Source organism: Balaenoptera acutorostrata, chromosome 11, assembly GCF_949987535.1.
Source record: "Balaenoptera acutorostrata chromosome 11, mBalAcu1.1, whole genome shotgun sequence".
Classification (NCBI taxonomy): domain Eukaryota; kingdom Metazoa; phylum Chordata; class Mammalia; order Artiodactyla; family Balaenopteridae; genus Balaenoptera; species Balaenoptera acutorostrata.
Window position 1 is genome coordinate 16,760,186 of NC_080074.1, and position 22,448 is coordinate 16,782,633.

The window sequence follows — 22,448 nt, forward strand, 5'->3', positions numbered from 1 at the left end:
ATTATTTGGCAGGGAATATCGTTGGACTTCCTGTACCTTTCTTGCAAGATCGGTCAAAACAACCTGACTGAACCCCCAATCAGTTAGAAAAAAAGGCCAAATTCCACAATAATTTACTATGTCTTTATTGGGGTGAGAGAGGAAATTATTGTAAGAATTAATCTGGATGGATCCTGAAGATGGTGTTTCAACGAGTACCAGTCAAGTGAAGTAGTCAGAGGCCCATCTTATGGAGGGGATGTTGGAGTGTAAGGCACATGACATGAGTGAGCAAAGAGGACAGGGGAGATTCTCTCCTGGCTCTTGTCAGGGATGGGAAAATTCATACTCTGGGCAAAGTGAGACTCAATTCTGCTCTTAGGAGCATGAGGGAGACTTGGGGGTGGAAATGGGGGAATGAGGCACGGAAGGACTTCTACATCAGTTTCTGCCTGTGATCTCACAAAAGAACACTTTGCTGGGAAGGGTCTCAGAGTCCTAGGAAGAACATCTCCTTGACCAAACTGTAGGTCATGTGTCTACCCATTGGCATGGGGAGGGTGAAGTATCTTGACTGGCAGTCTCTTTAACAGTGGGGTAGGGGTGGTCCCCAGTGCAACAATGTCAGGGCGCTCCTACTAGTAGAAGGACGAATGGGTGCAGGGCAGGGAGAGCCTGTCCATTGCCCTCTCCATGGGATTGTAAGCAACTTGAAGGGTAGGTCCATGATCTGCAGGACCTTGATCAGTACCTTATCTAGAGCAGATTTCCCAGGATTGCTTGCTGGAGATTTGGCTCACTGTTGCATCATTTTAGAGATGCGCTTCCCAGACCCTCTGGTCTGATTCTGCCTTTTGTTCAGCTGTGTTGCCTGGCCCCGAAGAGAGCAGCAAGGAACACCAGTGGATGTGCTTTTGAGGATGGGAGTGATTTGAATAAGAAAAGACTTAGGGTGGGGACAAGGCGGTGGAGTGTGGCTTCGGTGGCGCCTGCGTCTCCAGAGACTCTGATTCAGCCTTTTTTATAGACACCCACTAAATGCCAGGCACTGTGCTACTTGCTTTGTCAGTGTTGGTACCGAGCTTCAGAGTGTGGTCTTTGGGTTTAGCGAGACCCAGCTCTCCTGTGCATTAGTTGTGTGCCCTAGGGCAAGTTACTTTACCGTCCTCAGACTCAGTTTAAATTCACTGAGAAAGCAGAAATAATGTTTTAGTAAGAATTTCATGAATGAGCTGTTGAGAGGTTTAACAGGATGGTGCCCAGTGCCTGGCACACAGTAAGGGCTTGATAACTGGTAATTATCATGATTACCACTAGCTATTGTCGTGAATTCTCTCCCAGCCCTTCTGGAGTGGGCACTATTATTGCTCCATTTTAAAGATGAGCAAGTTCAGGCTCAATGATTTTGGGACAAGCAGGGATTCAACACTTGAGAGTTTAGCAAAGTCAAAGAAGACTCAGTGGCAGGGGGTTGGGGGCTAGGCTGGGTGGAATCAGATGCCCTATTATTGTTGTATGGTTTTATAAAGGTCCTTCTTAATACTTGGGGGCCATCCCAGCAACAGCTCTTTGGCATATACAGAACACCAGTTACCTGCTAGGCACTGGAGATGTTGCAGTGAATAAAACAGAAATGGTCTCTGTGTGAATGAAGCCTATAAGTAATGGTGAGCAAGGTTATGAAAGGGGACCTATATGTGCGTTTCGGGGGCTCATTGCAGGGGGGTGGGTGCGGAGGAGGGGGTCAGCTGGAGAAGTTAGTTGCAGACAGTAGGGTGTGGGGGGATCCGGGCAGAGGAAATGACAAGCACAAATGTCCAGGGGCATGGCCACACCCAGCCTGCTCCTTAAGTCCCTGTAATGACCACAGACCCCTGCCCCAGTCTCCCTGAAGGTAGGCATTGAGTGATGGGTGTGGGTGAGGCCCATGGAGGCAACCGGCCTGATGGCGTGGCAGGAAATGCCCACCTGGGACTGAGCATGCGCCTTGGGGGTTGGGCTGGCAGAGCTGGGTGGGGGCTGTGCCTTTGTAGCTGGAGGTGCTTCTGTGACAACATCCCTGGCAGCAGGTTGGTGGGGCGGTAATTAGCGGGCTGACAAGCATCCAAAGGGATTGTGGGGGGGGGGAGGGGGCAGGGGGAGGATGGGGGGAAGTGGAGGGGGAGGGGGGTCCAGCGGGGCAGGGGAGGGGCTGTGGAGCAGGGATAATGGACACTGAGAGCTGAGAGCTTCCCCTGGAAGGAAAAGAAGCTGCTGCTTGTGAGGAGATGATGAATGAGGCCTCTGGGGCGGGGGTGGGGTGGGGTGGGGGGGGGTGGCGGGGACAGACTGCATCCCGGGCTCTTATTCCTTCCCTGTCTGATCTATTTTTTTTTTTAACATCTTTATTAGAGTATAATTGCTTTACAATGGTGTGTCAGTTTCTGCTTTATAACAAAGTGAATCAGTTATACATATACATATGTCCCCATATCTCTTCCCTCTCTGATCCGTCTTTGCGCTCTAATTGCTATACGCCCGTTTTCCGCCTAAGAGGGATTCTGTCAGGATAAAAATAACCTCTGAGGACTCTTCTCTTTCACTTATCTTTAAAATCACCCATGGTTAAAATTTAAAATTTAAAGCCATGCCCTTTAATTTGTGTGTGTGTGTTATATGTATCCTACCATCTTAAGAAATTAAAAACTTTTTTTTTTTTCTTTGTTCTGCTCACCTGGCTCAGCTAAACTCAGTTGGCTAATTTCCTTTCCCTTTGGAAAGCTAATGTTTCTTTGGTCTTTTGTGTCCCTTTTTCATTGGTTCCCAAGGTCAGTGATTCAGTGGCCGCCTGAAGTTAATATTTAAAAGCAGTGTTTTCAGTGAATTAAGAAATAATGGGATAAGAACCACCCAGGTATGCCTACTCATGCGTGATATCAAATCAGGCTTTAGATATTGGAACAAGGTTCCGACTGAATTGGACTGAAAAGTGTCCCCAGCAGGTCTGTGTGAGGACAGCCCCCTGGCGTCAGATGGAAATGAAATCACACATCGTGCTGTGAAACGGGTCCTATATTGCCAGCACGCTTAGGAGTGGCCGTCACCTCTGCCCCACGCCCCCATCTCAGTTTATTAATAATGCAGCAGTTCTGGGGACTTTGCTGTGCTGGGCCCTGCCTCACATGTAGATGTGAATTTAAACCCTTTTTTTTTTGGTGGCAGTTTCAGTCCTGCTGCTAGCTGTGGTTTGGAATTTGGTTAGGAATCCCCACCCAGGGTATGATGTATCCAGGAGTGGAGTGGGAATCAGGACCCTTGTTGCCGTTCCTGTGCTGCTGTTAGCTTCGTGAACTTGGGCCTGTACTTTAATCTCCCTGGGACTCGGTTTCCTCATCTGTAAAACGAGGGGGCTGGCATAGAACATTCTGGGGCCCTTGTAGCTCTAACATCTGCCGGTGATAATGTTGCTGGTTATGCCTTCTCGCCCTTCATCATATACACAATCTGATACGATCCCCACAGCAACCTCGTGGGGTCGGTGCTCTTGTCACCTTATTTGCAGATGAGGAAACTGAGGCTGTGACATGTTTGTCCGAGTACCTCCCTGTGCAGGGGGCACCTGGGCCAAGTTCCTGTGACTGATGACAGGGCCAAGGGGCTGAGGCTGGCTTTCTTAGCAGTTCTGGCTGGGGCTCTGCTGGGCTTGGAGCTTGATAAATCAAAGTTGCACAATCCTAAGCTTATTCAAGCTGTGGTGTAAACAGTGTCAGGGTGATCAGATGCTACTACTTGAGGCTGTCCAACTTAGAAGTAACCTCAGCCCTCTGGTCTGGTCTGTCCTCTCCCCAGAACTATTGAAACCTGGAAGAAGAGCCGTTGAACTTTAGATTTCTGAGTTGGTGTTGCATTTGGCTTTCAGGAATGCGTGAGTCCAAAAATAAACCCCTGCTTGGCCACTCGAGTCCCAGCTGAACAAGCCTTGCGTTTTCAGTATTTTTGTGACGCTGGTGTTGCCTGTGTAGCATCTCTTGTGCTACTGGAGACCATTTCCTGCAGGGGGCCTTGGGATCGTTTCTTAGAGATTTCCAGCGGATCCCCGTAAGAGGGGGCTCCTCACAGCCCCGGCTAGACCCTCTCTCACAGAGCAGGCAGGATGGGGGGGCTCCAGAGCTCACTTCCTCTCTCCTCCTCTGGACATACTCACTTTGACCAGGCGTGGGAGCTCCAGGTGGCCTGCAGAGCATGAAGTAACCCATGAGCAGCCAGCTTCTGTGGCCTCCGGGCTTCCACAGGCCTGCCTCGGGCTAGGATGAGCCAGATGTCCTCTGGGAACAAACCTTCCCTTTCCCAGGGGCAAATTAATGCAGGTCACTGAGTCCCTTCAAGGAAGTAGCTTGTTTTAAATTTCCCTCTTTATAGATAGGCAGTTCATGAATTTTCCTTTATCATCTAGCATTTAATATGACTGCATAGTATTTAAGTTACGGGAGGAATGCCATCCCGGCCACATTGACTGTTGTTTAAGGTCAAACTTCAGGGTGCAGCAGAATCAGCGGGGAAGCTTGTAAAAAGTGCCCATCCCAGCTTGTCCTCATCCTCGAATTCAGTAGGTCTGGGGTGGGCCCTGGAATCTGCATTATGGCAGTCAGCATCCCCCTTTCCTCCCCAGACGGAGGATCTGATGCAGGTGGTACGCCAACCAGCCTTTGGCAAAGTGCTGTCTCCTGGAATCTAACTGCGTGCTCGGGGTGGGCTTGTCGCTTGCTCTATCGTTGCTGCTGGCGCTAACTTTCCATCGGTTCCTGCCCGGTCAGCCCTGGCCACTGTCTCCTGTTTACAAACCTCAGTGCCATACAGGGAGTGTAGATCTGCCTGCAGTTTCTTAGTCATTAATTCCACTTCCCTTGTGGCATCGACACATGCAATAATGACATTCTTCGCTCAGCCCTTGAAGGGGGCAGGTCCAGAACAAGGGATGACTGTATCTGTAGATAGAAACATCCCAGGCCCTTCTGAGGACCGCCTAAGTGGGCCCTGGCCCCGTCAAATAAAAATCTGCTTTGCTGTTTCAATTCTGGAGATAGAACACATTTTTCACGGCAGGAGAAAAAATAAATCAGGGTCATCTGAGGAAACACCATCTCTTATGGGGAGTTTTGGGAAATCGAGGCTTGAGAGCTGATTTACACAGGATTATATGTTCAGAACCTCTTACAAGGTTAAAAGGCTGGTGGTGGCGAATGGTAGGATGCTGTTCTTTGACGAAAAAGGTCTTTCTTCTGTATGCTGTGCTCGCTGGCATCAGGATGCCTCCCCTCAGAGCCTGCTGATACAACTCTTGGCTTCCAACCTGCTTCTGTCTGAAGAAACATTCATGCATCGACATGAATCAACAGGCCGGAGAGGAAGAGGCCCACGGGCCCCGCGGTGGAGCTGCCTTGGATTCCCATGGGGCTGGTGCATCATGGCAACTTGCTAGAGTGTTGTCCTGAGTTGGCCAGACTCCTCACAAAGAGCTGGGGGTCATTTAATGAATTAGGGGCTTTGGCTGCAAGGTGGCCTCCTGGCTGGTGTCACCGTGGTGATGGCCGGGCACAGCCTTTCTAAGTGAAAGCCGTCTGGTGATCCTGGGGAGCTTTGGACCCATGGGGCCCATGTGGAGCTGTGCCTTGCCTTGAACTCTGACCGTCAACCAGGCCAGAGCAGGAACGCCCTACGCTGGCCTCCAACTTGACTTGGCTAACCATTCATTTCCACTGCACGTGGCCTCTGGGCCCCTTGGTAAGTAAAGGTCCCCTGAGCTGCCTCTGACTCAGTGCCTTGCAGCTCCCGTGGAGCGGTGGAACGTGGCCGGGTGTGAGATCACACCTGTGAATGGCAGGGAAGCTTGCCAGCTCCTGTTGCCGGGATTAGAACTCAAACTTGTTCTCACTAAGTGATGCTAATGCCGTGTTTATGGCCCTGTTTCTTCCCTGCTGCTCAGTCCCCAGCTCCTGACCTCCCAGGACCTCACATGGGACCCTGTAAAAAACTTCATCTGCTTGGAGGGGGCCCATCACACTGGGCTTTGGAGACTGTTTGGGATCCTTTGAGAGATTCTGTCACCTGCCGTGTTTGCCGTCCGTCCCAACTTTATCCACAGCCTCAAGAATCAGCAGCCTCTGGGCTCAGCCTGCCTGGGTTCAAGTCCTCGCTCCATCTCTTACAGGCAACGTTTATCTCCTCGGTGCCTTGGTGCCCCTGTACAATGGGGTTGTAGTTAGGGCTAAATGAGATAAAGTCCACTGGCACCTGGTTAACACATAATAAATATTAGTTACTGTTATTATTAAGAATATCGCCGCTGCTTTAAAAATGTTGATATGTTAGGCCAAAGACAAAGCACTAAGATCTTGCTACTCAAAGTGTGGCCCCTGGGCTGACATCACTGGTGCATCACCTGGGTGTTTGCTAGAAATCCAGAATCCCAGGCCCCACCTTAGACCTTTGGATTCAGAATCTTCATTTTGACCAGATACCCAGGACCCCTTTGAGAGGCACTGTTCTGGAACCCTCTCTTTAGGCTGACAGATGTCAGTCAATGAGCATCATGGGAGGTGGCTGTGGAGGGAAGAGGGTAGTGATTCTTTTGGTTGGAGCCTCAAATACACACAGTCTGCCCGGAATTTTCTCCACTCCCCAAAGCAGCCCGGGAAGATGGCTGGCTGCCCTGCAGCGTGCAGGCTGGATATTAATTAATTTTAACCTGTTCTTGCCTCAGTACAAATGTGGGGACGGGGAGGATGTGTGTGGGACGAATGGGGAGGGGAGAGGCCCGTGTGATGATGTGCTGTGGGCTTGTCAACCCTTTAAATGTGGCCTAAGACCCTGTATCGCTGTGTCGTTCTGACAGGCCTCGTTATAGTCACTGCCGTTCAGTGAACACCTGAGGGCCGGGCACTGTACTTACTTCTCCTCCTTACAACAGCCCCAATAGGTAGGACTTGCTGACCCCATTTTACAGATGAGGAAACTGAGACCTGTGAGGTTCAGGTTTGCCTGAGGTCATCCAGCCAGCAAAAGCCTGAGCTTTCATCATACTGCTCTGCTCCCCATAGCCCTGCCTAGATCCCCGAGCTCTTAACATTCGCAACGGCCACTGTGGAAAAGGAAGCCCAGCAGGCTGCAGAGCAGGTAGTTTTGGGTGATTATTCAAAAAAGGAAAAACGACCACTGCAGAAGAGAAGGCTGTTATGTTTAACAAGGGATCAGCATTGGCTGGGCTGTTTGCCTCTTAAACAGTCAGACACCGCAGGGCAGAATTTGCAGGTCCACAGCCATAAGGTTTAATCATTAAACGATAGGGTGGCCTCATTTATAAGGCACACGGTGATGTCTAGACTTGGGAACACTTAGGAAAGGGGCTGGGCTGTGCGTCGGGCTTAAAACACCTGAGTTCCCAGCTTCAGTCATTTTGAAGGCAGAGTGAAATCTCTCCAACTCCTGCAGGAACAAACGACTTTTTTTTTGGAGGGTGTATGATTTCAGACATTTGGTAATCTCTTCCTGCTGGGCCCTTTCCTTACCTCTGTCTTTCTTTGTAGATGTGGGTGAAGATTGAGGAAAACTGGGGGGGAGGTTTGCTCCATAATATCGGGCATCTCTGTGTATCTCTTTGGTAGCCTTTGGCCACAAGGGTAATTACGTAATTATTGTGTGATTTTTGCTTATTGCCCTTGTCCCCTTGTTCCCCACCCCCCCCCCCCTTGAGAGCTGGGGCAGAATCATGTTGCATCATGGTATCTCAGCACTGTGCTTGGTACCAGGTGGGCGCTCAAAAGGATTAAGTCAATGAACAGTCAAAATCCAGAAAGGCTGAAGTGGATACCGTGAGTCAGACTTTTGTCTCTAAGTGGGAACATTTGATTCCCCTGTTCACCTGGCAACTATTGGAAGGAGAAAGGGGAAATGGTCCTGAGGTTGCTTTTCGGGTTCCAGTTGTTCGTCCTCCTGTCTGGTCTCAGACTCAGGAGCCACGGATGCACATGTGGGCTCAGCTGTTCTGAGCTTCCAGACAATTCTGATGAGGGTACAATTTAAAGACCCAGGAGAGAGATTCTCCTGCCCTTTTTGCACTTTGGGAACAAATGTGGTCTCCATTCCCTAGACCTTCACTTGCTACCCCACGAGGAAGCAGGAGGAATTCAAGTTTGTTCTCGGGTTGGAGAAAAGGAAGGAAGGCCCTATTTTTGGGGTATTCTCTCTGGGTTAAATGTGGCTGACATTTATTAAGCCCTTATCCTGGGCCAGCCATGTTCTAAGCCATTTAATCCTCATAGGGACCTGTGAGGCAGGTCCTATATTTTCCTGCTTGACAGATGAGGAAACTGGAGCACAGAGAGGTTTTGCAACCTGCTCAAGGACTCAAGGCCATGTCCTTAACCATCATGCCATGCTGCCTCACCGTGTGCTGGCTCAGTTTATCCTTCAACTTCACAAAGGAGGCACTGCATTACATTACAAGAGCTGCATTTATAGATCTCGTTCTCCTTTTTAAACAACTCTTCAAAAATGTGACAACCATTTTTAGCTATCTGGGTCCTATGGAAACATCCTGGGAACTGGATTTGGCCTCAGGCTGAATACGCAGCAAACAAAGAAGCAGGATAATTTCAGATGGTGTGGGAAAGGTATAGGGAGAGTATAAGGCCAGGAGTGTCCTTATCAGGTAGAGGGGTCAGGGAAGGCCTCCCTAAGGGACCGTGGAGCTGAAGCTTGAATGATAAGGATGTAAAGATCCGCGGTGTGTAAAGCACTTATCACAGTGTCTGTACCATATATTAAGTGCGTCGTGAATGCCGCTATTATTTCTATCCTTATTGCTTTCGTGGTTGGCCATTCATTGGATCTATGACCTTGGGTGAGTCATCTCCCGCTCTTGGGAGTTGAACTGAATGTCTTCCCTCTGGCCTTGACAGTTGCACAGTTCTAAGTGATTTCTAGCATTTGTCTCCCACCATGCCTTTGAAATAGGGGGCAGAATGAGCCCTCTTTTACACTTTCAATAGAAGATTCATTGTCGGAAGAGGGAAGCTTTTGTGGAGGGACAACCACCATGGCTATTAACATTTATGGAGCCCTTTTAGTTTCCTCAGTGCCGAGTGGGGTGTGATTAGAATGTGGGCACTTTCCTTTTCACACTGGGCTGGAAACATCCCTCTGGCAAATACACCGTGGGACCGTTGGCCTCTCGCTCCATGGTTGGGGGTACTGACAAGTCCACTTATTTTCTCACCCCCCAGAATGTCACTACCCTCCCCTGACATTGGATGGTGAAAGAATTTATTTCTATTGTCATTTGACAATAGGGCCTCCCCAAGGCCAAGTTCAGCCTGCTGTATAATCAAAGGGGTAGTTTCACCACTCAGCCCATCTTTAGTTCTTGGAGGAATGTAGGAGTTGGTCCAAGAGCCACCCACATCCTCCACGGTCCTCCAGAGCAAGCTCCCAGGATCGCAGGCCCTGCTCAGATAAAGTAAAGCCTTCAAGTCATGTCTTTACATTTGACGTAAGCAAAGGCAGGCATTTCTTGCTGCATCCTGAATGGGGCTGTCGTGAGGGCCTGGGGGAACTCGGGGGCCTGGCACCCTGGTGAAAGGGGGCCTTGAAGCTGGAAGCTCATTCATCTCTGTGCAGCCTCCTTGTCTCCAGCCACGTGGTCCACCCACACTCTAGGGAGGGTGCTACCTGCCCCTGGGTTTACAGCAGGGCGTCCTGTGTTTCCTGTTTGCTTTCCCCATTCCTCGATTGCCCGCGTTAAGTAGGATGCCAAAGAAATCCTAAGTCATCTTCTTGACGTGCCTGTCTTGGTGGTGCTGTTTGACTGGATTGGTCCCTCCGTTTTTGCTCCAATTCTACTATCACTTCCCTGGTCTGGCCTCTCATCCACCTAATAACATCAACCCCTGCCCCCCTGCCCTTCTTCCCTCCTTCCCCCTTCCCTCTCTATGTACCTGCCTCCCTGCCCACACCCAGTGTTTTCTCAGGCCTGCCACGCGCCAGGCATGGTTTTAAGCGCTGTAGAGAAAGCAGTGAACAAGATCCCCACTAGTGTAGGGTCAGGTAATGACACCAATACTGATTTAATGACAGCTGGGGAAAGGTCTGCAAAGGAGAAATCCGGGGACCTGCTAGTTGATTTAACCAGCAAAGAGCAAAATCAAGAATAATAAGAGCTTCCTAGGTCTTGTGGCGTCACAGATGGACTGGTTGTATTTTAGAAACATTTCCATGTGTAGCGCTGCACCGGGATCTGGTGCCCAGTCGGAAACTGCAGGTGCTCACAGGTGTGAGTGCGTTCCTGCTGCAGCCGCCCATGCTTGACCCTGCGATAGGCAAGGTGTGGCCCTGGGCTGCTGCTAACAAGGACTTTTTCCTCCAGAGCGCTTCGTGCCTTTGCAATCCGAGGGGTGGTTTTACTTCCTTTCATCCAGGAAAGGTTGCTAAGGTGAGGGTTGAGGTCACAAGAGGACCAGTTTGGAGGGAACTAAGCAGGCTTTCAGAGCTGGCAGCAAATCGATTGGCAGGTTTCCTTGTTACCCATGGATAACCCCCTCCGCCATCGTAGTTTTTGCCCCCCTTAGAGCCAAGGCGGATTAAATTACCAACCAACTTGTTTATGAGCGGAGATGAATTCATTGGCAAACATATTTCTTCCTTATTAGATTCCCATTGTCCTTTAATGTCTTTTTATTTATGTGTTTCTTTTGAGTAATTGCTCTGCGCCTTGGCCCTGGCAACTCTCTGCAGTTTGGATTTGCAGACAACATTGGCACGGAGCTTTTGGAATCAACTGGGGCTGGGCAGGGAGTCTAGCTTAACTTCCTTGGTTTTACTCTGATTTTTCTCAAGCAGGGCCTTTTGGTCGTATCACTTGCTATCAAAGGTGCCTTAGTGAGAGGAAGGATGTAGGAAGGATTTGGCTTCTGAGCAATTGCATCAGCATAGCATAAGCTGGAGTCTTAAAACCCAAGGTTTGAGCAGAACTGGCCTTGAGACAGGCCACTCAGTAAAGCCTTTTCTATCCATCACTGCGGCAGCTGCATGGTGGGGCTGAGTGATGCTAATTTCACCTCTCCATGTTTAGTCATCGACACCCTGTAAACCAAGCTCTCCTTTTTTCTTTTTTCAAAGGATCAGGATTCCTAGAGTAAATGAATCTGGCTTCGTGAAGCAGCCCTCTGCTTTGTGGAAAAAAAAAAAAAAAAAAAGCCACCATCCCAAACCCAGGCTGTTAAAACCTGATGTTTTCTGTTGTCTGGAGAAGGGTGTTTTTGCTATAAATGAAAGATGTGACGGGGGTATTTCGAAGCTTTGTTTTGGTTATTGTCGGTTCTGCCAACAAGTAACATCTGTATTTATTTTCCAAACTCTCCCAATGGCTGATTTGCATCTGTTTAGTTCTCTGAGTAACATTTCATTTCCTGACTTTATAGGTTGCTATAAAATCCATTCGTAAGGACAAAATTAAGGATGAACAAGACATGGTTCACATCAGACGAGAGATTGAGATCATGTCATCCCTCAACCATCCTCATATCATCAGTATTTATGAAGGTCAGTGATTTTTTTTTCACCCCCGTATCAGTTACCATTTCTCATACCATGGGGCCTGCCAAGATTTTTAGGTAATTGCCCTTCTGGGCAGGAGCCAAGTATTTTTCCTCATGATGCAAAAATAGCCGGGTGTTATCTCTTATTTGGTTACCTTGAGTGCAACCAGACACATGTAGCACAGCGCACTTTGGTCATAAAATAGCTCTGGCTGGTGCCTTCTTCTGTCTTCCCAGTTTCTTGGTGGTTGCTAAGCAACCCACCTTATTGAAAACCAGTATGTGAGACAGCCATGGTTTCTGGAAAATGGCAGTTTTCTGGGTGGCCAAGTAACGGTGGATCTATTGTAAATGTCATTCCCCAAAGCTGATGCTTCAGGGGTGGTGTCATGAGTTATTCAAAGTTAGCCTTTCTGAGTTAGGAATTAACTTCCAGCAGGTCCAAGAAATGCCAAGAAAGAAGAGGGATCTGTTGGTGTGACAGATTCTTTGCAAATGCAGTTCAAGTTGTTGGTGTTTGTAGAAGGACAGGGAGGGGAAAAGCTTATAAAGGTGCTCATGCTTCAACTCTTCAGTTCCTCGTGGGAAGAAATGGAGAGTATAAACTTCCCAGTCTATCATTTAAAAAAATATCCTTTAAAAAATTACACAAGCAACATGTATTTATTGCAGAAATGATTGAAATACAACTGTTAAAATTTTAAAAATAATTTCTGTTCTCTCAGTTTGATAAATGGCTCTTTATACATATTTATATTTCTAATCTACTTTTCTATATCTGTATGTGGTTTTTATCCAGAGTTAGATCATACTGTTTATACTGGGTTTTAGCTTGATTTTTTTTCATTTTTTATACCATGCATCTCTTCCTATATCAATAAATATTCCACTATAAGGACATTTTAAAAGGCTTTATAGTGTTCCATTTATGGACATACCATAATTTATTGGATCTATTTTCTTTTGTCAAATATATAAATTGTTTTAAATTTCTGGTTATTATAAACAGGGCTTTAAAGACTCTCCTTGTACATCATGTTTACATTCATTTCTGATTATTTTCTTATGAAAAATCCCTAGTCTTGGATTTACTGAGTCAAAACATTTCTGTAGAATATTTTTTAATAGATGGTTGAGTCAGAAAAATAAACCTATTTTTAATTTCTGGTCTGTTCATCATAACTTATACAGTAAGGGCTAAGAGGAAACCAGATGGTGACCCTAAAGTTTTTCTGATATTTCAGTTTTCCTTCTTCTGGATCCCTGCTGGTTTTTGCTATGCTTTTTTTCCACTGCTATTTCTATTTTTGCTCCTCATGTAGAAGTAAATGCTGGTAATATCTTTTATCTTGATTTTTCTAAAGCTCATTTTTGGGACCCTTGGAGATAGGATTTTTAAGGGAAATTTGCATTTATTCAGTCACTTATTCATTCCACAAACATCTCTTGCAGTGAATCTCAAACTGCAGTCCCTGGGCCAGCAGCATCACCATAAATTGGGATTGTTAGAAATGCAGAGTCCCAGGCCCTGCCCAGGACCTGCCGTAGATATGTAAACAATATATTCTGGGACCAAGGAGGCCCAAGCTTAGAAGTTTTCATGGAAATATATGGCATCCAAGCTGGGCCTTGAAGGAGTTTTTTAGAGGAAGAATTGACAAAAGTAGAATTCCAGGCTGATAAAACAAATCTGAATATGCCTGGTAGTTGAGGGGAATTTCCAGAAGTGAGAAGTGAGTGGAGATACAAAATGCAGGATGAGAGTGAATTTTGTTAAATGTGGAGTGGTTTTGCTCTGTGTGGCCCGGTTGCCATGGAAACCTGAAGGCCATCTTGCATGGTGTGGACCAGTGTGGGTCACGTGCTCTGTGTGCAGTTCTGTGAGATTTCTTAGCCTAGAGCTGGAGGCTTCTTTACCAGGAAGCAGAGTTTTAATCCAGCATGAAGTTTCCAGTTCTTTATTTGAGAGACGGTCTGTGGTCACAGAAGTCTGGCATCAAGAAGCCTACTTCTTTACTAGCATCATGCCCTCCTTGACCTTGGGAATCCTTCAGGCTGAATGGGGAACAGGAGTCTGTTCCCCTTCCAAGGGAAGGCCAGAGATGAACCTCAATGGAAGAACATCCTATTATCCAGGTCAAGGCCTTAGTCCAGCCCCTGCTGGAGGCTTCAAGAAGAGAAGCCCTTGCTTGTAACTTTAAACATGGGTATCAGCATGAATTAAAGTTCTTTGGGTGACTAGAAATAACTTTCACCAAGGCCTCAGGTGAGAGCTTGGGCTTCAATTCATAAAACCCTTAGAACTGGTTTTAGGGAGTCAGGGAAGAGCTTGAGTTCTCACACCAGACGTGAGAGTTTGAGCAGGATGGTGGGCCTTTCAGTGCCTCAATGGCTGCACCTATAAAATGGGGATAACAATTCTACCCCCTCCTAGGGTTTGTCAGTAGGATTAAATGAGATGATACATATACTGGTAAGCTCATAAAGGTCATTGTTATGAAGACTCCATAATCATCCTAAGTAGTTCTTAATCTGGGGTCCATTGACAGGATATTTCATGAGTGAGCTACAGGGGGTCTGTAAATCCTCTGAAATTAAGTATGTAACTATGTTGTCTAAGCCACTAGCTACAGATGGATATTAAAATTAATTGAAATAAAAATTCAGCTCCTCAGACACTTTAGCCACATTTCAAGTGGCTCAATGGCCACATTTGGCTAGTGTCTGCCATATTGGACAGCATCGTAGTTGTGGAAACTGAGGCTCTGGAAGGTTCATGACTCCCTGGGTGTGTTTGTTTGCTAGGGCTGCTACCACAGACTGGGGGGCTTAAACAATAGAAATTTATTTTTTCTTGGATTTGGAGGCTTGAAAGTCCAAGACTAAGGTGTCAGTAGAGTTGGTTTCTTCTAAGGCCTCTCTCCTTGGCTTGTAGATTGCCATCTTCTCCCTGTGTCTTCACATCTGTATGTGTCTGTGTCTAAATTTTTCCTTCTTAGAAGGACACTAATCGTTTTGGCTTAGGGCCCACCCTAATGACCTCATTTTAACTTGATTACGTCTTTAAAAACTGTCTCCAAATAGGATTGCATTCTGAGGAACTAGGTGTTAGGACTTCAACATAGGGTTTTTTGTTTTTTGTTTTTTTTGCAGTGGGACCAGGAATATTCAGCTTATAATACTGGGTATGCTGGCTAGTTGGTGGCCCTGGCACACAGGTCTTCTTACCCACTTGTTTTTTCCCTCTGCCAGGCCTCAGCCCTGTATTTCTGACCGTGTGTCTTGTTTTGCTGGCTCTGCAGCCCACCACTGTGCCCCAGGCATCCCCCTCAGCCTGGCCTTTTCCCTCCTTTTCAACCCTGGGGTGTGGCAGGGGCAGAGCAGAGGTAGCAATGGTGGTGGGAACTGAGTCTGTGAGTTAATACCCTGGTCCCTCTGTAGCTCACAAAGTGAAAGGCGAACCTTCTCCCTGGAAGCTGATTGGTCGTTTGATGGGCCAATCAGGAGCCTTAGCTGAGTGCAGAGATGTGTTAATTTTCTGAGTGAAAAATCAGTGCCCAGGCATCTAATTGGCTGTTTGGACATTAGCTAAGTGAACTTTACAATTTCTTCTTCAACAAGGACCTTTGTGATTTAAAACACACACACACACACACACACACACACACACACACATCCTAGCAAAAGCAGCAGTAGCAGTAACAATAATAGCAGCAACATGACAAAGCAATGTTGCACCTAACCCTGTACGTTTAGGCCCTTTGGGGTTTCCTGTGGGGAATGCACCATTTTGGACTGTACAATCAGGTGATATTGAAATAACTAGTTCCAGAGGAATAATTCATTCATTAAAAAAACTAAGTGCCTACTATGTGCCAGGCCCTGTTCTAGGTTCTAGGAATGCAAAGGTGAACAAGACAGGCTCTGGGCTGTGGAGCTGAAATTTAGTGAATAGACAAGCGAACAGATAAGTGACTTTTGAGCTGAGACCTGAATAGAATGAGAAGTGAGCCCTTCGAAGACCTGGGCATTCCAGGCAGAGGGAACAGTATGTGCAGATGCTCAGAGGAGGGAAGCAGCTTGTGTTGTGAGAAGTGACAGAGGGCCTGTGAGACCGAGGGACTGAATAGGGTGGCAGGAGAGAGGAAATTGGAGAGGGCCAGATTTTGACCACATTGGCTAAAGGAAAGAGTATGGATTTTTTACACCAGGAGTAGGGGGATGCCACTGGTTTTGAGGAGGGAAGTAACATTTTAAAATTAACACTTGAAAATAATACTAATAATAGCTTGGAGTTATTGAGTGTTTACCCTGTGCTAGGATATGTGTATGTATGATCTCATTTAATCCTTATATCCATGAAAGATGAATTGTTAAGATCCCTATTTTATGGTAAGGAAAATTCAGCTTGGTGGCTAAGTGCATTTTCCAAGGTTATACCAACTACTAGTAACTGGTAAATCGGAGAGTTGAACTTAGCAACACTCTGAAGCTTGTGCTGCTGATACTAACCAGGTATTTGGTGGTCTGCAGCGACCCCTAATTGGGGGCAAGCCTTGTCCTAAACCCTGTGATACAGATAATTCCTGGCCTTCATAGAGGTTACTGTCTTAAATATGTGAGAGTATTAAATCCCAGCTTGGTGGGTATTTTAGAGAATATTTCTGCATACATGTTAGGAAGAAGCTTGGGTCCCCAGTCCAGTAAATTCATAGGTCAAGTGTTTTCTAAGCTGCAGTTCATGGAAATGTGAGTTATTTGTATATCATTCACAGTACCTGCAGGCTCATAAAATCTGCAGCTTCACTGAATCAGTGCTGCTGTTCACCAGATCTCAAAAATAATTCCTTTTAAATGTTTCTTTCTCAAACCAGATCCTGGGGTTGCTCTCCTATTGACACGTAGGTGAAGGTGATTGACCCTCAAATTTGTCAACTCTGTGTAAACACACAAACCATAACTGGCTTCTAATGCTAAGTAAATAAAAGAGGATAGACATACACCTTCTAGCGTGTGATGCTAAGGGTAACCTAATCGAGAGAGAAAAGGAAGAAAGAAATCTCTGGCCCCATCTTGGGATGGACCCCTGTTTTCAGTCAAAGGAATTCCATTCTCTCAGCAGGGAGGTAATTGACAATAAGGAAAGAACAGCTGAAAAGGAAGTGCCCCGGAGCTTTCAACTTGGTTGCCTAGGATGGAAGAGATAAAAACGGTTTTTGCCTGGGGTTCTGATTTCAGGACCCAAGTTCAAACATCAAAGGCACATTGTCTCACCCCCATTTCCCCTTTGGAAGCCCAGGAGACTCAATCTGCAAAACCACGAACCAGCATCTTGCTGCACAACACTTAGGGAAACAGCACAGTCCAGCATGTAAAAGCAAAAAGGTGGGGAGTGGGCGAGATTGGGCCGGTGCCTTCACTTTTATGCTCTTGGTTTTTTTTGTTCCTGGAAATCTCTTTTCTTGGCCCTGCAAGATTACATCTCTCTATCTCGGCCCTTTTTTGCATTGTGATATGCTGGACTGGCCAGCCCTTTCATCACATCCCCTGTCTTAGGTAAGGGTGAGCCTGGCTTTCTGGGACAAAGTAGGATGGCTGTTTGGCATTTGTCAGCTGTGATCTCTTGCCTTTGGGAGAGTCTCTCAAACTTCAAAAACACAGTAGCAAGCAGATGTGTTTCTTTTAATAATCATGTGAGTTTCATGCCCTGGCTCCTTGAGCCTTAAACCTGCTGCCCATGAGAAGACGTAAAAGAGTCTATATTCTACTGAATTCTCTGAACTCCTACTGTGGAGACGTTTTGGATGAGTTTACTATCAGTTAAAAGCTCCTCCCAGCTTCTTAGAAGTATACATTACAATATACTTTTTTAAGCTACCTGTGCCTTATGAGATTCCGACAGATCTTTCTGGAAGGGGATATAGTTCTTGCCTCTAGGTGAAAATCACTGCTTTAAAAATCTAGGCTCTGGGGCTTCCCTGGTGGTGCAGTGGTTGAGAATCTGCCTGCCAATGCAGGGGACACGGGTTCGAGCCCTGGTCTGGGAAGATCCCACATGCCACGGAGCAACTGGGCCCGTGAGCCACAACTACTGAGCCTGCGCGTCTGGAGCCTGTGCCCCGCAATGGGAGGGGCCGCGATAGTGAAAGGCCCGCGCACCGCAATGAAGAGCGGCCCCCGCACCGCGATGAAGAGTGGCCCCCACTTGCCGCAACTAGAGAAAGCCCTCACACGAAAGAAATAAAAAAAAAAAAAAAAAAAAAAAAAAAAATCTAGGCTCTGATGACGGGCATTCCCGCCTTCTCCTCCCTTGCAACTTGTGGCCAGAGGCAATGGGGCCAGTGCAAGATGTTTCCACAGAACCCAGCAGAGGTCCTGGAGTGAGAAACTTTTGCTGCCCCTGGAAGAGAACCCCTTGAGGATGGCAGGATCCCGATAAACTGCCGAATAATACACTTGAGCGCGATTCTCAGAGGGTGACCCAGGACCAGCAGCGTCAGCATGTCCTGGGCCCCATCCCAGACCCACTGCATCAGAAAACCTGCAAGTGGACCTGATGTTCTGTGTGATAACCAGCCCTCCAGGTGACTCTGATGCACTCAAGTTTGAGAAGCACCATATTAGAAAAACCCCTGCTCAGTAAGTTAGAAGCTAAAGCAGGGCTTCATTGCGAGCATCAGTGATTTGGAAATACCTACAATGGAAGCAGTTAACATTTTTTTTCTCTGGCTCAAGTGACTTAATCCAGGGTTTTCAGGCAGCAGGCAAATCCTCATTTAGGCTCCGAAGCCAAGGGACAGCTGATTTGATCTAACAAGGTCTGTGGGTCACTAATACTACCCCGTGTTCTTATTCATTTGCTTACTTAATCATTCATTCATTCAGTCATTCATTTTACAAAGATGTATTGAGCACCTATACTCCAGATACTGGTCTAGCAGGGTGACTATGTATGCATTGTCCAAATGGGCTTAGATTTGAATGAATCAGTTGCTTTGCCAATTGCTACTGTGTGACCTTGGGGTAGTGACTTAACCTCTTTGAGGCTTGGTTCCCTTAGCTATAAAATGGGGTCAATAGCTAGCTACTTGATAGATAAGATTGTGAGGATTAATTAAGATAATGAATAAAATGGCTAAGCATGGTCCCAGGTACATGCTCAATAAACCATACTGATCATTCTTGATGTGATGTTAGTTAGAGATCCGAGAGGTCCTTACTGGCTGGAATAGAAACTTCTATTGGGAGGTGGTAGCAGAGAAGGTTGAGGCCAGATTGTCCATTTCAGTGATTCTGAACTCTGGATGCACATTAGAATCTCATGGGGGCGTTTGCAAGAAGAAATGCTGATGCCTGGGCCTCACCCCTAGGGATTTCAATTTAATTGGCCAGTCTGAGAAAGATGGGCTTGATCCTCCAACCAGGAGGAAGTGAGCCCTGCTCTAGAAACTTGTCTTGGTCTGATCGTTTGTCATCAGTGGATTCCAGAGCAGAACATGTGTCTGGCAGCTGTCACCAGTGAGCCGTGGGCGATACCTTTGGGCTTGGGTTTCCTTCCTCAGCCATTTGGTTGCTGCCCTCGTCAGGGACTCAGAGCCCCGTGAAACAGTTTGTTGAACTTGGCAAAGTGGTGTATTATGCTTGTGTTTACTCTCCTGAACCCATGGCGAATTGCTGAGCATTTTAACACACTCCCTCTGCTGTCAGATTCACAAGTTCCACATGAAGTCTCTTCAGACTGCATCCAAATGAAGGACCCACCCCCTGTTAATCACACAGCTCCAGAGAGTTTTCTTCACTTATAATCAGACAAACAAGCTCTTGGGCTGTGAATCTGTCCAGTCACGTTTCTAATGAGTTTCCTATGAAGTTAGCTATTTGACCTTCGAGTGTATTATTTTCATTGTTTTCATTTGATTACACCCAAGTCATTTTTCTAGAGGCTGGAGATTAGAAATAAAACAACCCAACACGAATGCTACTCCCTGGCTGTCCTGCCTCGCCCTCTTGGGTTTCCTGGAATTCAGTATTTTCTAGTGCCTCAAATAACACCACTTGTACTTGAAGCTAATTTTTAAAGAAAAAAAAAAAAAAAAAGGAACTGTATTACCATGTAACTTAGGGTCTTTTGAAATGAACTGGGATGGCTCTGTTAATTTGCCGAGGCTGCAAATTAGGAAGGCTCATGGAGTGTAGAAGGGGGGTCTCTACAATGACCATACCCTACAGAGGAGATTTGGATATTGAAAGGGGGATTGGAGTAGATGAACTATAACTTCTAACTTGCAGAGTTTGAGGTTTTTTTGATTTGGGAATTCGTGCTCCACCCCCTCCAGTGACTTCTGACAGTGGGTTCATCTGGTAGGTACGGCTCCAAGATTGACATCTTTGGAACACCACTGGGGACTGAAGAATGGACCGCAGTTAAGAGAACCAGGCTTGCGGAGTCCTTTGATGTCTTTGAGTGTTAGTTCACTCTTTCCTCTGTTCTCCTACCCCTCTCCCATCCCTCAAGGGCACAAATGCAATCTCAAGTGTGGATTCTGCCAATGCAGATCCACAATAATCCTGGATTTGATCCAGGCATGTCTTCGTTTGTTCTTCTTTCTTAAACTAAGATTTGCTGCCTAATAATAACAGCTGACACTTACATGTCTGCTTACTGCTGCGTGCCGGGGTAATCCTCACAATGAGGGTAGAAGCTTCATTTTAACAGATGAAGAAACTGAGGCAACAGAAAGGTTAAGTAACTTGCCAAGGTCACTCAGATGGGTAAATGGCAGGACCTGGATTTGCACCCAGGTAGCCTGGCTTCAAACCCAGGTAGCCTGGCTTCGAGAGTCAAGCTCTTAAGCTCTGCACTCTGTTGCCCAACGAAGCAGACTAGAATTTAGGGTTGACAAGATAGTCCTGAGCCATACCTCAGGGTCAAGCAGTGGCTAGAACCAGAGGTGTGATGACCACAAGTTTGTCTTTTCCACCCTAAGTGATAAGGGTGGGATGAAACCATATAACAAAGCCACCTGTGAGGATTTTCATGAGAGGGAGACTAAGGCTGTTTTCACAGAGGGTGGGATTTCTGTCCCTTCACTGTGCAAATTGGGGGAGCATGCTTTTTTCCAGAAGTTCACTGTGGAGGAGGGTGGAGTCCAATGGTTGGTCCTACATGGCGCCCTGATTCCTTCTCCCACACAGCCCCTCTATCCTGGTCATGTCCCCTGCCCTCCTAGTATTTGCTGTTGGTCTCCCCAGATAGCACTAATAAATGGTACTTGGCCAGCCTTTGACATCTGCTCTTCCTAGGGTAGCTTATACACTTTCTTTCATTTCGTCTGCCTTCTGTGGAGTCCACTGCTGGCAGTGGGTGGCCTGCTTGACTCTGGTTCTCCTTGGGCATGCCAACCGACATCCAGAAAGAGTTTTGGTTTAAGAAAAGACAATGAGTGAACTAAAGAGCCTTTCATTGTCCAAACCAGGAAACACATTGCATCAACTCTGACCAACTCACTGATGTTGGGAGAGCTGCCAGTCTAGGTTAATTTTCTCACTCTCACTGCCCTGGGCTTTCAGACTTAAGGGGTTAGAGGACCATTTTATGAAGCTCTGAGCCCATGAGGTGTCTGAAATTTAGTTCTGGGGAGGGAACTCTTAAAGTATGAATCTTGTATTGACTAAATGACCCAATTAGGCTGCAGACAATTCTTGCCAAGGAAAGATCACTCCATTTATGAAATGAAAAAGAAAATGACTTTCTGGGAGGATCCTCCTGAACTTTAATAAAGGAGCACCCTGAGGCGTAGAATGGTACTTCTATCTGAGGGTTTAGGAAAGTAATAAAAATGCTGCTAATGTGAGGAGGCCCTGCCATGGAGCGAATGGCAGCATCCTGGAACTGATTTAGGAGATGGAGTCGATGGAAGGCAAAGGCATGAAGAGAATTCTGACTGGTCCATTCTAGGCTCTTGGCCTTTCACTTAAAACCAGCAGACAAGTCTTCCTCTCTTGAGGTAACATGTTAAGCAGAAACAGAGCCTCCATTTTTTATAACCTGCTTCTCATGGAACGTCCTGTTAATTGATTCTCACCCTCTCCCTCCCCAAGCCCATTTTCTTCCTAAATGGCCTCGTATTTGGCTCTAAATGACCAGTGGATGGTTGAAATCCCAAGATCTCCTCACTCATCGGCGTCTCTCCCAGGTCAGGCCACTGTTTTTATCATATGCATTTTCTCAAGTTATACAAGTTGTGTTATTAACCCCAAGGGAGGGAATGGTTAGGAGTTGGGTAAGTAGCGTGGTTGTGAAAGCCAGACAATCAGAAGGCAGAACTGGACTGTCAAACTGAACATCTGATGAAATTCAGAATTAATTGGGAGAAGTAGCTGTTACTATAGCAGCCAATTCCAACTCTCCCTTGAAATGGAAAATAAATGGAAAACAAGAAGAATAATTCAAGTTGGTATCCGGGAAGAAGGCCCTTCTGCAGAACAGTAGAAGAAAAAGGAGAGAGTCTGGATAGTTTAGGATATGCCGAGACAACGGTAAAACCAGCTTGTGCGAACAGAACCCAAGGTGTTTTTGATGGTTCAGTTCCACGCCTGTTTTCTCTAGGAATCTCCTCAGGCCCACTCAGGCTGCCTCACCCATCGTTCTCGCTGCTCATCTGGGGACTTAAAGTCTGTATCCCACAGGTTAGCATTTGATTTATTTTATAAGTACTAGTTTTATACAACTAGATAGCAACTCCTTGAGAACAACGACCATCTTATGCTACATTTGTATCTCCTTTAACACATAGCAAAATGTTCAGATAAATGCTTCAGAGAGGCTGATAAACAAGCATTGTCAGAAAAGGGAGTGATGTTGGTTCTCTTTAATGAAGGAGAATCTTTACTGAGTAT

General features: G+C 46.5%; 1 protein-coding gene across 1 annotated transcript in view; it reads left to right on the plus strand.

Moving 5' to 3' along the window:
- The window catches only part of NUAK1 (NUAK family kinase 1), a 69,454-nt gene that overhangs the window by 18,425 nt on the left and 28,581 nt on the right, over positions 1-22,448 (plus strand). The window contains exon 2 of the mRNA XM_007166093.2: positions 11,433-11,553. Within this exon, the coding sequence (XP_007166155.2) occupies positions 11,433-11,553 (121 nt within the window). The remainder of the gene's footprint in view (positions 1-11,432; positions 11,554-22,448) is intronic.